General features: G+C 39.0%; 1 protein-coding gene across 2 annotated transcripts in view; it reads right to left on the bottom strand.

The window, feature by feature from the left end:
* Positions 1-518: 518 nt before the first annotated feature.
* Positions 519-15,507, bottom strand: part of CTTN (cortactin) — a 34,706-nt gene continuing 19,717 nt past the window's right edge. Inside the window, exons 9-17 of one of the 2 annotated variants that reach the window (XM_015816009.1) lie at positions 14,310-14,420; positions 12,769-12,879; positions 11,461-11,516; positions 10,131-10,200; positions 9,037-9,185; positions 5,860-5,949; positions 4,728-4,911; positions 3,769-3,837; positions 519-2,220 (exon numbers count right to left, since the gene is read on the bottom strand). In XM_015816009.1, the coding sequence (XP_015671495.1) occupies positions 2,084-2,220; positions 3,769-3,837; positions 4,728-4,911; positions 5,860-5,949; positions 9,037-9,185; positions 10,131-10,200; positions 11,461-11,516; positions 12,769-12,879; positions 14,310-14,420 (977 nt within the window). In that variant the 3' untranslated portion in view covers positions 519-2,083. The remainder of the gene's footprint in view (positions 2,221-3,768; positions 3,838-4,727; positions 4,912-5,859; positions 5,950-9,036; positions 9,186-10,130; positions 10,201-11,460; positions 11,517-12,768; positions 12,880-14,309; positions 14,421-15,507) is intronic. The other variant, XM_015816008.1, reaches the window with a different exon arrangement.

The raw sequence follows: 15,507 nt of genomic DNA, 5'->3' as shown, positions 1-15,507 counted from the left end.
AACCTTGAATATTCAATGAACAATTTTTTCCCTTCTGCGATCCAAGAAATTCACATTTTTCAGAACACACTAAAACAACCGGAATTTTGAAGAGACAAGTCCTCCAACAAACATTTCCACCTCTTCTCTCTTTGGGACTGTGCCAAAATTACAAAAGAGGGGCTGATATATTCATTTGGAGAACATTTGTCCTCAATGCGCAGGACTATTAAGTCAACTATCTCTTGGAATAACTGGGACAAGATGCTCCTTTCAGTCACAGATAATTTAAAAACCAGGATAAGAATATCCGTGTCATGCTTTTCCTACTGGGACTCAGCTTCACTAGCTGAAGATGTGGAAGGCATTTGACCCAGCAGAATGCAATACGTTAACATTTAGCTGGTGGCTGGAACTGTGCCAGATCTTAGAACAGTTTAGACACAAAAATATCCTGTGAAAGTGGTTCCAAAAGTTTATTTGAATATTTAATTTACAAAAAGAAAGAAAGAAAGAAAGAAAGAAAGAAAGAAAGAAAGAAAGAAAGAAAGAAAGAAAGAAAGAAAAAAACAACAGGAATCGTATATCCTAGCTGCTGTCCTATGCAAACCAGGTAAGCTAAAACCGCATATAAAACACATGCCCACTTAACATATTATTATCAATGTAATTCTGAGAAAGCAAGGAACCAGTAGGGAAGATAATAGAAAATAAACATTACATACATTCTTCTTAGAGATTGTCCAAGTAGCCAATCCCATCCAAGATCACTTCTCTCTACATCCCATGTTTCCTTATTATATACACTGCATGTTAACATTTGACAGAAATATTTTTTTATATTTTATTGAACTTGATTGCTAATCTTTTTCTCATTCACTTCTTTCCTTGACCGATTTATCCCTGAATTTCTCTTCCCAAACAGAAATGAACAAGAAACACTGAAGACACATATATGCTGTCTTTGGTAGGGATGCTTATGTGGTTAAAATCAGTAATTAATTTTCTATTTTGTAGACGTTATGGCAAGAAATTCAGCATTACATTTGGCAAAAGACAGAGAGATCTTTACAGTTTACTTGAGTCTTACTGGCAGTCAGAGCTGAATATGTAAAACAAGTCTAGTTATTGTTTAAAAATGGCAATTTCCTCCAAGGGTTTAACATACGCATAAGAGCAATATTACTTTAGTCAAATATAGCCAAAAAACCCCAGATTTTCTATAGAGGAAGCCATCTCATCCCATTGTCCTCTTTGCAAATCATACAAACTGGAATGAGTGCTGCATATCCTTCCTGTTTTATCATCAAGGTGACAGGCTGAGAGAGAGCTAGAAAGGGCATGTAATGGAAACTTCTAATCTCCAAGACCAAAAATTTCACAGTGTTCTAGGTGCATGAGAGAAAAAGCAGCATAATCAAAACTTACATTGCAAAGTCTGGTGAGGCTTACATCAGTTCCTTATCAGAACTTCTGGAAAAGTTCAACTAAAACTGCACGACAGAGATTTTGACTGGACTGTGCACTTCCCAAGAATATGAATGAAGAATAAGTATAGGTTTCTATACTGGGTCCTTTCTCAGGTTAATATAGAATAACTTCCCATGAATATTTGCCACTAACTGCAAGCCAGCTAGCATTTTCCTCTATCCATACCTGCCATGTTCCCAGTAAGTGGAAATGTGACCTAGCTACGATAGCTGGGAGCTGTAAAACTGACCATGTTCAGTACAAGAACACTTGGATATAACTTGTACGGTACAAATGAAACATGTACTACTGTCAGAAAGAATTAAAAAAACTAGGGGGGAAAATCACCATCACCAATTTGGCAAAGGAATCAAGAAAACCTTTTTCAAAATGCATTAAAAAGTATGATAACAGGCTGCAGGGCAACATAGAGTCACAATATATTAGCAATTTCTGGACCCATAAACATTTATAAAAGCATCAGCAAAGTATTTTAAATATAAAAGGGGTATGAATAGATCCTTTCAATCTCTTCTCCTGCACCAAAAAAAAAAAAAGCCCCACATGATTTGTAGTGTAATAAGTCAGATGAATGATCATGGTATATTAAGGCATAAATGGTAGACATTTGTTTCTATTGTCTCAGCTCAACATAATTAGCTGGGAAAAGCCCATATCTGCCTTTGCAGACTCCTCTCCACCAGCCATCATCTATCATTTCAATATTGGTAATGATATCATCTGGATCAAAGGAAATCTCATCATCCCCAGCTGTGGAAAAAACAGAAATGTTAAGATTAGTAGCAGGACTCTGAATCTCAGTTTTAAGTCAGCTGATTTTGTTTTTCTATACCCACACCCTACATTTCAACCCCCACCCACCCCATCCTAAAACTAACCATCAAAGGCATGGACAAAATAATTTTAAAGCTCAACAACTGAAACCCAGGGAGAAACACCTGAATAAAAGGAAATCAACTCCACCAGACAGAAAATTAATCTAGCCAAGAGATCAGGGTAGTAGCCTAGATCTTCGTGAATTAAAAAGCATGTCTTTCGATTGTGGTCAGGAGAACAAGTCCCACCGAGCAAGCCTCACCTCTATCAGGAAGGAATTCCAGAGTTTGGGAGTAGTCACTGGCTACACCCCTTTTTCTGGGCACTGCCTCATGGACAGAGCAGCCCACGCCAAGCAACTCCATAGACTTGGCTCAAAGGGGAAACCACGTTTTCAGACGGTCTCAAGCAAAATATACATTTGTGTTTCACAGATAGCAGGTGCTGAGAAACAGATTGGAAGCATCTTAAATTCTGGCTTTTTCTAGCACCCGAAAGTCAGAATTTATACCACCTTCTTCCAGGTAGGTTATAGTTTAAAAAGCATTTTTGGCATTCACAGGTGATCTGACAAGATCAACAGAAAACACATAAGCCAGAAAAGTGAGAATAAGGGTTGCTCGGAACGTGCAGCAGTGGCCCTTCTTACTCGGAGTAGCCTTCTCTACAGAGATGCACACGCAGAGCATCTGATTTAACGCATCTGCCCTGGTGGAGACTTTATACCTAGATAGCAGTTTCCAGAAGAGCCCACTCTGTACCTCATCCTACATTAGGTAGTCCTCGACCTACAACCACAATTGGGTCCAGAATTTCCGTTCCGGACCCAAGACGAATGTTAAATCATGCCTGACTTTTTTCTTTTTTGATATGATTGTTAAGCGAGTCACTGCAGTTAAGTGGATTATGTACTAATTAGGCAAATCTTAGCTTCCCCCCACTGACTCTGCTTGTCGGAAGCTGGCTGGGAAGGTCACAAGTGGGGCTCATGTGACCTTCGAGAGACTGCGGTCGTCATAAATACAAGCTGGTTGCCAAATTTGGATCACGTGACCGTGGGGATGCTGCAACAGTCCTAAGTGCGAGGGCTGGTTGCAAGTCACTTTTCCCAGTGATGTTTCAGCTTTGAATGGTTGCTAAATGAATGGTTGTTAAGACGAGGATTACCTATAAAAAAATGCTACAGAAGCAGCTCTTAATGAAAGCATGATGAACGGACATGAACACTGCAATTAAACAGATATTTTCTTGGTTCCAATTAGCAAGTAGCCCAGGAGGATATATGCAGCACATCCCAAAGTCAACTGGTGCCATTAATAGTGTTGCTGCTACCGTTTTAATTTTTTTCAGAAAATCCAGAAAAAGGTTATTTGGGAGAGTGTAGACTTCTAGCTCACAGAATAAATTTAAACAATTCTGTAGAAATCAGAGGCTAAATATGTTCTGAACTAGAACTGTAAAACTAGCTGTTGTGTTACTTACCAGCCTGATAATCATAAAGGGCTATAGCTGTTATGCCAAGGTCATTTTCATATTCATAAGCAGTTTCATCTAAAAAAAAAAATATGTTTCACTATAGGACTTTCAAATCATCTACTTGATCTGGCATTTATGAAGGTCTTCCTAGTGGTATAATTAGACTGAATGCTGAGGAGTCATCAATATAATATTGGCATTTTTATTGCACCCATTGGGAACTGCTAGTTAAGCAGCACCCTCAACAATTTACTCTTTGTTAAGTTCCATGGCTCCTTGAGAGGCTTACTTTCAACCACTTATTTGTGTTGCTAATGACTTCAGAAGCATTGATTCACCTATATCGAGCCAGCAACCAAGTGAAAAATTGAGAGTAAGGTTTTATTTTCTCATTTTCAGCCTATTTTGCTTCTGAACATTTCTATCTTGCCCCTTGCCTCCAAGCAGTTTAACCTAGCATGTTGAGTTTGCCTCAGAAACTGGCCAGACCCATGTGATCAAATCCTAGAGCAGCGGTTCTCAACCTATGGGTCGTGACCCCATTTGGGGTCGATCGACCATTTCACGGGGGTCACCAAGCAAGGCTGTCTGCCATTTTTTTGTCCGCCATTTTTTCCCCCTTTTCCGGCGGGTGCCTTACCTACCGTGGGCTGGGCCAGCTGGTGGTCGGCCTGCTCCGTCTCTGCCGCTTACCAGCTACGCCTCGGCCGGCACAGGGAGCGGAACCACGCATGCGCGGCACTCCCGGGCAGTGAAAGTCCTCGACTTACAACCGGTTGGGTAGTCCTCGACTTACGACCGGTTTAGTCCTTGACTTACGACCGGTTTAGTCCTCGACTTACGACCGGTTTAGTCCTCGACTTACGACCGGTTGGGGGTCGCGGCATTAAAAAGGTTGAGAACCACTGTCCTAGAGCAACATGGAGTTACCCAAAGATTCAGAAGTGAAAGAGAAGCTGTTTCACCTGCTTGATACTGATTTCCTACTGCAGCCTCTTCATACACGGCTCCCGATTCATAGGCTGGCTCTCTCTGGCTAACTGCTTCTTGATAGTCAGATTCTTCAGCTTTGCTCTCCTGTTCTGGCTCGTGTACATCTGAAGGATTTGCACTGGAACTCTTGTAACCAGATTCGAAGGAGGCAGCATCCTACGCAAATAAAAGCAAGCATTATGCGAGACATCAAGAAGAATTTATCAAGAAGTTCCCTGCTGCTCCTGAAGTGAGCTACTTTCTATGATATGTCACTTGCAATTCACCGTTCTTGAAAGTATTTGATTATGAACATTATCCACTCTGATCTATTAAAACACAGTAATAGGGCGCCATGCACTATTCCCAAAAGCTGGGTAAGCTGGGGCAAAAAAACTACATTTGATTTCATCTGGAATGTGACATTAATTAACTTTAAATTAATTTAACGTTAAGACTGCTTTGCATAGTTCTTTCCCTTCCGTCACTTTAAAAATTACTGTTTGACCATTTTGGACACATCTTGGAGGACCACCCAGAAAGATTTTAGGGAAATTTATGGGGTCTCCAACTGGGTCTCTCAGATATAGCAAACCGTGCTGAGAGTCCCTACACTATGTGAATGGGTTTGGGTGGGGGAAACCATAACACGACGTCTCTGGGTCTGTCTTCAATCTTTAGGAAGGTACTCAAAACAGGGTTGGGCTGCCTAACAGATATAAATAAATAACAGAGATGGTTTGTGCATTTCATGCTGGAGTACCCAACCTGATTAGCAGCACATTTGAGGGCTCAGGAAAAGTTCTTCCTATTATCGCCTGATATCCCGGCATACAAAATGTACACCTTACTTTACCCCATCTGCATTATGGGCTTCTCTTACCATATTGTTATGTATAACCAGTCAAGCCTGATATAGATAAGATGATTGATTGACAGATATCTGTTACATGGTTAAATTATCTAACAATTGTAGCTTTTCCAACTCACAATTGTATCAGGGCAACCTGTTAAAATGGATTTACCCGTTTTGTTTGTGATTTTACTGGAAGAAGGGAATGCCATCAATATGCTAGACAAAATGCCTTGGAAAAAGGACTCTGACATTGAAATAACCAAACCAACCTCGTAGATCACACTCGATGGCACTTTTTCTTCCACTGGTTGTGGAGCTAGAGATTCAGTAGGGTTCGGTTTCTTGGGTTTGCCTTTCTCCTTTTAAAAAAAAAGAAAAAAACAAGGTATGATTTGCAAACACTATTATGTAATTTAAACATACATCAATATGCACAAGGTAGGTAGAGATGATGAAAAACCAACTGGCTGCAGAGGGTCCAACTTAATCATAGTTATTTGAGGATATGCGTTCACGGTGCAGAAGACTAAAATTGAAGGTAACCAATATGCAGGAAGTATTACCTTGGATTATGATTACCCAGGTTACTGCTGCAAGTTGTTTTCAGTTCTTCATGATAGGACTACAATGGTGAGAAGAAATATCTGAGGCAGGGAAACCACCTCGAGAGCTACAGTCATCAAGCTGGGAATGAGGGTAATTGTAATTTATGTTATTTGTACAATGACTTCATCATGGCTTCTTACAGGTGCCTAGGTTGCTCATGAGATGCCATTATTGGGTTTCCCATCCCAATTCTGTTACTTGGAATGAGATGGTTCATGCGTTTCTTCCTCCACCACGGCCTTTCTCTGAGGACTCCATAACATGTAATTGCACTGGGAGTATCTCCTTTCTTATTCATTTTTCTGAAACCAAGGATGTTGTACTCTTAGCTAGAAATCAAAAATCAAACTTCAAGCTCATACAAGTAGTCCTCAACTTACAATTGTTCATTAAATGATGATTCGAAGTTATGATGGCCTCAAAGTTACAACCACCGTCACACTCCTGGGATTGCAATTCAGGTGCTTGGCGACTGGCTTGCATTTACGAGAGCTGGGCATCTTGCGCTGTGATTGTGATTTGCCACCTTCCCAGATGGCTTCTGACAAAGTCAATTGGGGAAGCTGGATTTACTTAATGACCATGTGATTCACTTAATGACCGTCAGTTGCTTAACAGCAGTGTTTCATTTAATGTGGTAAAAAATTGCCGTAAAATCAGGTCTGATCATTTGTCAAAGGAACATATCGTTTAGCAATTGAAACTGCAGTCCCAGTTATGGTCATAAGTCAAGGACTACCTGTATTTTAACGTATGTCCATGAAACATCACACATTTAAGTACTGATAAACTGCCCACGGACCCAACCTCTTGGAAGAGAAGGCAGACTATAAATATGACATATAAGCTCATGGAAACATTTTATGAATCAAGTCTATAAATCTTCCTCCTGTCTTGTTGACATCAGAGTTGAGGATTATTATTTTCCACTTTTATCAGAGAATGTGTGAGGTAAATTAAGCCATTAGAGTACTTGCGCATTGTGTTACATAGAGTGCATATAATATATAGCAGACATGGAATTTAATTTTACATTAATGTCTCAAAGAGACGGTGTGGGTGGCACAAGATAGTCCATGCTGCAAAAGACTGCCTGCAATTTCCTCCAGATTATCTTTAGGATGCCTTTCATGTCTTAAATACATTCTAAAGAGGTAGCCATTGAGGAGCAATAATTTAAAATATTTCTTAATTAAAACTATACATGGAACTAACAGGTTGCTTTTCTCTTTCTTTGACTGAAATGACTTTTTCCCTGCAGCTCAGCATGTAAATAAATAAAAGTGCCAATTTGGGGGAAGGACAAAGCCATGTTATTTTTCACGAAGCAAAATTACTATAGAGAAGATAGCATTCATCTCCCTTCAACAAATTTAGTACATCTTTTCCGGCAGACTCCACATATTTTACAGTAAATCTACCTCAGAAGGTTACCAGGCATGTAACTCAAAATATCAAAGCTCACCATATTCTACCGGAGTGGAGCTAATACTTCCCCTACCTTTACCTGTGAGGACTAGTCTTATGACACTTTCTGGGGGTCAACAATTTAACAGAATCCAACAGGAGTACAATAATATAAATGTCCTGGCTAAAGATCCTATGCATAATATATTAGTATACTGTATATCTTAATGACAATAATGTAACAAATATAATATTATATATAATAGCCAGTTTGGTCTAGGGCAGGGATAGGCAACCTCGGCTCTTTTATTACTCATGGACTTCAACTCCATAGCTGACTCAGGAATTCTGGGAGTTGAAGTCCATGAGTCATAAAAGAGCCGAGGTTGCCTACCCCTGGTCTAGGGGGTTAAGATACCAGATTAGAAACCAGAGACCATGAGTTCGAGTCTCACTGCAGGCATGAAAGCCAGCTGGGTGACTTTGGGCCAGTCACTCTTTCTCACCCAGTCCATCTCACATGGTTGTTGTTGTGGGGAAAATAGGAGGAAGGTGTATTGGACACATTTGCCGCCTTGAATTATTTATAATAACAAAGGCAGGATTCAAACAAATAAACAAATAAATGCCACTAGAGCTATAGAGTTAGGAATATGAACGCCTTTCCCGCAGGCTACAGATCTGTCTCTATGACAGATCATGCTATCCACATAGGCAGTACAGCTGCTTTTCTTTGTTCATAACAGGAAGGCCAATGTTAAAGGCAGACATTTGTTGAAAGAGAACAGATCTACTGCTTGCACGGCAAAGGCTTCCCTCTCCTCAAGATGTTACTATAAAATTCTCCTTCATATAAAAGTGGAATTTAACAAAGATTTACTATAGCATTTATACAAGACTCAAGCAAAAAATAAAGGTTCATTTATCTAACATGAAACAGCATCTCTGATTGAATCTACCCTGAATGTCATATTCAGAGAGCTGGCCACTGGCTGGCCATACATCAGATTTTCACAAATCTTCAGAAATGATTCCCAATCATTTACTCTCAAAATCCAGACTAATTAGCACCTGAATTTGATAATGTGACCATGGGGATGCTGCAATGATTGTAAGAGTGAAAACTGATCATAAATCACTTTTTTCAATGCCATTGTAACTTCAAAAGGTCACTAAACAACCTTTTGTAAGTCAAGGACTACTGTATTCTCGTAACTCTTCTACAATCCATAACTTAAAGAGTCTTAGAATAATTACTACTTGGTTACATAAGGGAACTTTTAAAGAAAGCTGACACACGTACCATACACGTATACTTATCTTGATTTTATTCTCTCAGAATCTACGCTTGCAATGGTGCAACCAATGAAGGTGGGAAGGGGGGGGGGGAAGAGATGGTGAGATAGAAAAACAAAAGTATGAATTTCACCAACTTCGATTGCCCTCCTAGCCTCTTCTTGTTCCTCCTTGTCCTGGGCCATCCTTTGAGCTCTTTCAATTTCCGCCTTTCTTCTATCTTCTTGTTCTTTGTCCTTAGCTAGATTTTCAAAGTTAGCTCTGATGTTGCTTGTTTTGGCATTTGCTGTAATGGTTCACAATATGAAAAGGATTACCCGACAAGCCATTTTTCCCCCCCACAAATCTTCAGAAACGATTCCCAATCGCTTACTCTCAAAATCTAGACTAATTATTTAGCGTACTGGTCAGACTACAAACTATCTGTGTTTATAAAAGATCGCAAGTTGCTAAGGAAGGTAACTCAATTCAACCTCCCTGCCACAAAATATGATCAGCTGAAAGCTTAAACTGAGTCCATCTATATATTACTAAAGCGCTTGTATCCTGCCACCTTCAATTGGGGGAAACTTTGTCAACAAAGCTAACTCAAAGAGGCTACCTTACAGACCGCTGGGACCTATTATTCTGAAATTTGGAGAAATTGTGGCTGCTTCAGAGGGGTCAGGGTGCTTCAGTGCCGCCACTGCGCTTTTGCAGTCACGTGATCCTCATTTTCAATGACAGCTTCCTGGCCACTTGTCCAACCTCTCACTTCCCCCCTGCCCTGCCTACTAGGAAGGGGAGAGGAGGGAGATTTCTGATGCTCACTGCCAGTTTCTCACAAGGAAATTCAATGGGGAAGCCAAAGTTACTCCCACCATCCCACTGATTTTTTGCCCATGGTCACTTTGTTTCTTTGTTTAGGTAAGGAAGTATCTCTGAAATGATGAGCCAAAGGGCCACGGCTTGCCTAGTTATTGATTTAAATTAGAAAATGAAAGATAGCTCCAAATATAGGACTAAAGATAGGCTGACACATTTGGTTTAAATAATAGCCCTTCTCTCTAGGGATTGTAGGCAGAAAACAATTATATTAGATGGCTACTTGACTTCTGTTTCTTTCACCCAAACTTTAAAAGCTAGACATTTCAGCTCTTTGCTGATATAATGAGAGCCCTGAGGTTTTTTAAAAGGTTAAAGGAAACTCAATTATATAATAAAATAAAATATGAAAGGGGGGGGATCTTACCAGCTTCCACTGGTTTGGTCTTCTGGTATGTTGAAGACAATTTCTCAATATCTTCGAAAGAGGATGCATTCTATCAATACAAGAAAAGGGAACCCAATTCATACAAAGCAGTGTTCCTCGACATTGGCAACTTTAAGATGCATGGACCTCCAACCTTGCTGGTTGGAGAGTTTTAGAATTCGAAGTTCACACATCTTAAACTTACTAAGGGTGAGAAACACTGACATAAAGGTACAAAAATAAATTCCTTAGACAAACCACAACATTTACTTCTACATCATAGGTAACTCAGATACACAAGTTGTTCTCAAGACATTCTGAAATGAATTTATACAAGACAGAAAGAGGTGCATATTCCAACCTTCCTCTTAACTGGGAAAGCTGCACTAAAACTGTAATATGTATATACTGTATATATACACAGACACACAACAGAACAACAGAGTTGGAGGTTTTCTAGTCCAACCCTCTGCTCAAGCAGCAGACCCGGCCTATACCATTCCAGATAAGTGGCTGTCCAGTCTCTTATTAAAAGCCACCAATAAAGTAGGAACCAAACTTCTGAAGGCAAGCCGTACCCACTGGTTAATTGTTCTCACTGTCAGGAAATTTCTCCTTAGTTCTAGGTTGCTTCTCTCCTTGATTAGTTTCCATCCACATATTCACTCGCCCTACACATATATAACCACACCTACACATATACACACATATAACCATACCTACATACCACATGCTATTGGAAATGTTTTAACTGCATCTGTGCTTTGAACAGGAGCAGGACTCCGTGGCCTATTCCAACTCTGTTATTCTATGATTCCTGCTAGCCAATTGTTCCTTTTCTTTTCACACTTGCATTAAACTGTCCAGGTTTCTGCTATAAAACAAAAATCTTAATAAACTGTGTAAAAGGGCTGTGCACACTTGAAAAATGACATGCAAGGGTTCAGAACCAGAGCAACTTCCTGCTACTCATTAAAACAGCCCATCTTTTTTCATTCTTGCACACGTACCTAAAGGGTTTGCTGCTTTGTGGTCTGTATTAAATAGGCTGCTATACTCATTTGGTTCATTAAAGCAGCTGTGTCTTTTTCTTTTTTTTTTAGTTTTGAACATAGGAACTTTAAAAAAAAAACCTGCATGATTTATTGAACAGTAGAGAGGAGCTGGCCCTATGTGAGGTCTGAAGCACTTCTTTGCAATCTTTTCTGTAGACTGCACAGTCCTCCTCAACAAGACAAGAATGTCTTCAGAGAAAGTATGCTTTACGATAGCGGAATGATGTTTAGTGTTAGTGGAGAATTCTAATCCCATAACTCATTTAATTCAATACCTTGTCCATCCGATCTTTCTGCACGCCATACTTTCCACCAAATCCTTTAGAATAATCTAAAAACAGAACAAAAATGATTTATTGTAAATGCTTCTCTCTCAGTGGTTATCAAAAAGGGGTTCATGCACAAAGTACACAGTGAGCGCAGCCAAGCCAAAATACAAAATAAGTAGATGCAAAAAAAAAAAGGAAAAAAAAGAGAGTACATATTCCGAGGGTCCCAAAGCATCGGCAAGTATGCAAGTGACAGCAGGATAAAACATGCTTCCGCATTCATTGGCTCAAATGAAATCAGATCCGAGCAAAGAAGGAGGTGCTCTCCCTCCCTCAAGCCACATCCGCAGTGCACATTGTTAGAGGAGAGATTTAAGTCAGACATTCTGCATCTTCACGAAGGCCACTATGTCAAGGTATTACATGCTGCTTACTTAAAAAGAACAAGTATTGTGACTGTCTTAAGGATTTAAAAATAATGGCCATGTTATGTTTTTAAAGATTGCCAACAAGAATTCATTTAAATGCTGGACAAACATGTTTGTGCTGGACATACAACATAAAAAAACACAAGGATGAATCAAGTATTAAAACTTTTTTTTTTATCTCCTGCTTATTTTGGCTAATTTTACAGACAGACGCAATGCACACATATATTACATAGATACACGTTTTTGTGAGAGAAATGTGAAAAACTGGAATTAAGTGTATTTACCTAAAATGTTAATGTTACAATAATTCCAGATGCGTTCATGTTAACGAATACACTGCATGAAGCAAGTTATTACTCAAACAGAAAGTTCTTATCTAGCTGCCAGCTCAGGTATATTTCTAATGGAAAAAAGTTAAAATCATTCTATAATCATTATCATATTACGTATAGCTATATCATCAACCTCAGTACTAACCTTGGCAAGGGGATTTTGTATTTTCATTTTGAAACCAATTTTATAATAATTTTCTGTAACTAGTAAAGAAATCTGGACTTGTGTGCTAAAGAAATAGGAGCCAAAGGATTTACTGGCCAGGATATGGAAAGGAAGTAAGTTGTGTGATTAAAAATATACACGGTATTGAGCACCCCCAAAGTTTGCTGGAATGAACACCAAGCAGCACAATTAGATGGGATGATGCACTGTCATTCATGACATACAGGATTAAGGTAACTGAAGGTCACTTAATTATTTCCCTGCTGTATTTGCAAAGGAAGAAGAAATTAAAGTTGCCATGCGTTGTATAGGGCTTTGCAATGAGCAGCTTAGGTCTGGGTTAGAAATGACTGTACTGGATAAGAGTTAGAAGTGGAAACTCTGCCTTGTTGTGACTCGTGCTTCGCTAGTTTCTCCTTGTAGTCAAACCCCACAGCTGATGGGTCCTGCCTTTCGGTTTGAACACCAAATTTCCCTCCGAAACCACTCTTATAATCTGAGAAATTCAGTATATAAGGATAAGGGGAGGGGGGGGAAGCCAAGGGAAGGAACGGGACGGGGAAAAGAGGAACATGTTTAGACGCAGAATACACGAGCTAAAAAACTTGTTAAAAACAGTTGTGGAAAGAGGTAGGAAAAGGTTTGTCTGCAAAGAGGTTATTACCTCTAGATGTTAAATTTTGAAAAATATCCTAAAGTATAGACTTTTTTAGATTGTATAATTTCATGTCGGAGCTTACAGTAATTGCAAATTGAAGTGTTTCTTGCTATTAAGTATACACACAACATTCACACATCCAGCATAGCAGGAGATGTTTTTTGAACTTTCTCTCATATGCTCATTTCCCACAGGCACATTGTGAAAGAGGAAAGCATTCAGACATGCAATTACTCCCCACTCCACTTTACCATCATCTGAAGTTTAACAGTCCCTCAAAACGTTAAGAATCATGCAGTCTGACACGAAATGGTTATCTTCACACACAATATATAGTAGTTACAAACCTGAATATAAATTCTGCATTTATATTCAGGCGTGGAATATAACACAGAGACACAAACACACATTTAATCAATGTGTAATATGCCAGATACACTAAACAAATTACAGTTTATTTCAGACTACTCACTTTTAATCATGGTTCAGTGCAAATTTAAAATACACACACAATCCCCGTCAGAATAAATTGTCTGGACTGTAAAGGTACTGGAAATTCTGTCGCTACGTGAGGCAGCCATTAAGTGAGTTGCACCTAATGTATGATCTTTTTTGTTGTGGTTGTTAAATGAATCACTGCGCGGTCATTAAGTGAATGCAGCTTCTCCCATTGATTTCGCTGGTCAGAAACCAGCTAGGAAGACTGCAAGTGGTGATCACATGACCTCAGGATGTAAATGCATATTGGTTGCCAAATACCTGAATTTGGATCATGTGACCACACAGGGACGCTGCGGCAATTGTAAGTGCAAGGACCAGTCATTAAATCACTTTTTTTCAGGACGATCATAACTTCCAACAGTTATTAAATGAATAATCATAACTTGAAGATTGCCTGTAAATAGCTGCTCATGAACAAGCTGCGTTTTGTGTAAAATAGGCTTACTCAATTCTTACCGCTGATACTACTCTATTGCCAAATGAGTAAGGAAGCCCTATTTTCAAATCTTTAAATAAAGGCTGGGAAAGATAATTCAACAACTGAATAGCTCTCCCCTTCTGTTTTAAACAAATTAAGATTAAATTTCCCCTTTCTGATTACAATCCTATTCCCCCCTCCCATTCTAGAATTCCAGGAAAATTAAAGTGAGCAGCTATGCACAAGCAACTGCATGCAGTACCAATTAGCCATTTTTATTTACCTATTTCTGTTTTAACTATAAAATGTTATGCCCAATGATGCATGCGAAGCTTATATATAAGTGTACCTTTTTGAGATTCGTGCAACTGCACTTTTTCCTGGTGGTCCCAGCCAAGGGCACATTTATCCTGTCTGTCAGTCTGTATGCCAAACTTTCCACCAAAACCTTTTGTATAGTCTATGTAAAGAAAACATTACAAGATGTTATTTGGATCTGATTTTTGTCTAAGAAGTCATTTTAAGTGAGGTTTTTTTGCTCTTGTTTTTAACCCAAAAGAAAACAGCAAGAAATCCAAAGTCTTTGGACCAGTCACTAACTCTCAGCCAAACCCACCTCACAAGATTGTTGTTGTGGAAAGGAATATTATATATATTTGCCACCTTGAGTTGCTTATAAAGTAATAAAGGCAGGATAAAAGTCAAAAAAATAAATATATGGATAACACCTAGAAACAAGAGAGAAAGAAAGAAAATACTAAAAAAAAAAAGTTATATGCTAAGGTTGTAATCCTAAGCATTCATTGGATTCAGACTTAACTATTGGAATATACACCCCTAGCAATTTTGATCTACAATGTTGCCTTTGAAAGGCTTATGAGTAATTAGATCAGGGGTAGGCAACCTTGGCTCGTTTATGACTCGTGGACTTCAACTCCCAGAATTCCTGAGCCAGCATGGCTGGCTCAGGAATTCTGGGAGTTGAAGTCCACGAGTCATAAACGAGCCAAGGTTGCCTACCCCTGAATTAGATCATATAATCAATCCTAATTTGTTTTTCAACCAAATAATGGTGGTGAAGGTTATTAATACATGTTAAATAACAAAAACCCATGTATTCAAAAGTATAATTAGAGCATATTTACAAAGTAATTGTTTGGTTTACATATAAAGCTAAATCATATGTACAGTAGCTTGGTATGAATAGGATGAGTGAATGGAATCAATGAATAAACCACAAGATGTTTTAGAGAGAAAATTATATTCTGAAACTACGGTCCATTAATAACCTAATAACTTCAATAGAGATTAAACATAATATGCAAGCCTTGGCATTTGGTTTGCTTTTGATTTCCTGGCTCAGTTGACTTTTGGGTCCTGTTCAAGTCTTTCCAATTACAGAAGCTCAAGGCAGATACAGCTAAAAAAGGGAGGGAGACAACACCCCCCCCCAAGAATTATCTAAACAAACTATGATGACTTTGCAAGACTGACTCTGGCTTATTTAACAAACTGTGGCTTAGTATGATGTCTAAATACAGTTAATT

The sequence above is a fragment of the Protobothrops mucrosquamatus genome, unplaced genomic scaffold (assembly GCF_001527695.2).
Source record: "Protobothrops mucrosquamatus isolate PMUCROS unplaced genomic scaffold, P.Mucros_1.0 scaffold394, whole genome shotgun sequence".
NCBI lineage: Eukaryota > Metazoa > Chordata > Lepidosauria > Squamata > Viperidae > Protobothrops > Protobothrops mucrosquamatus.
Note: the sequence above shows the minus strand (reverse complement) of the source record. Positions and strands in the feature narration are given on the sequence as shown.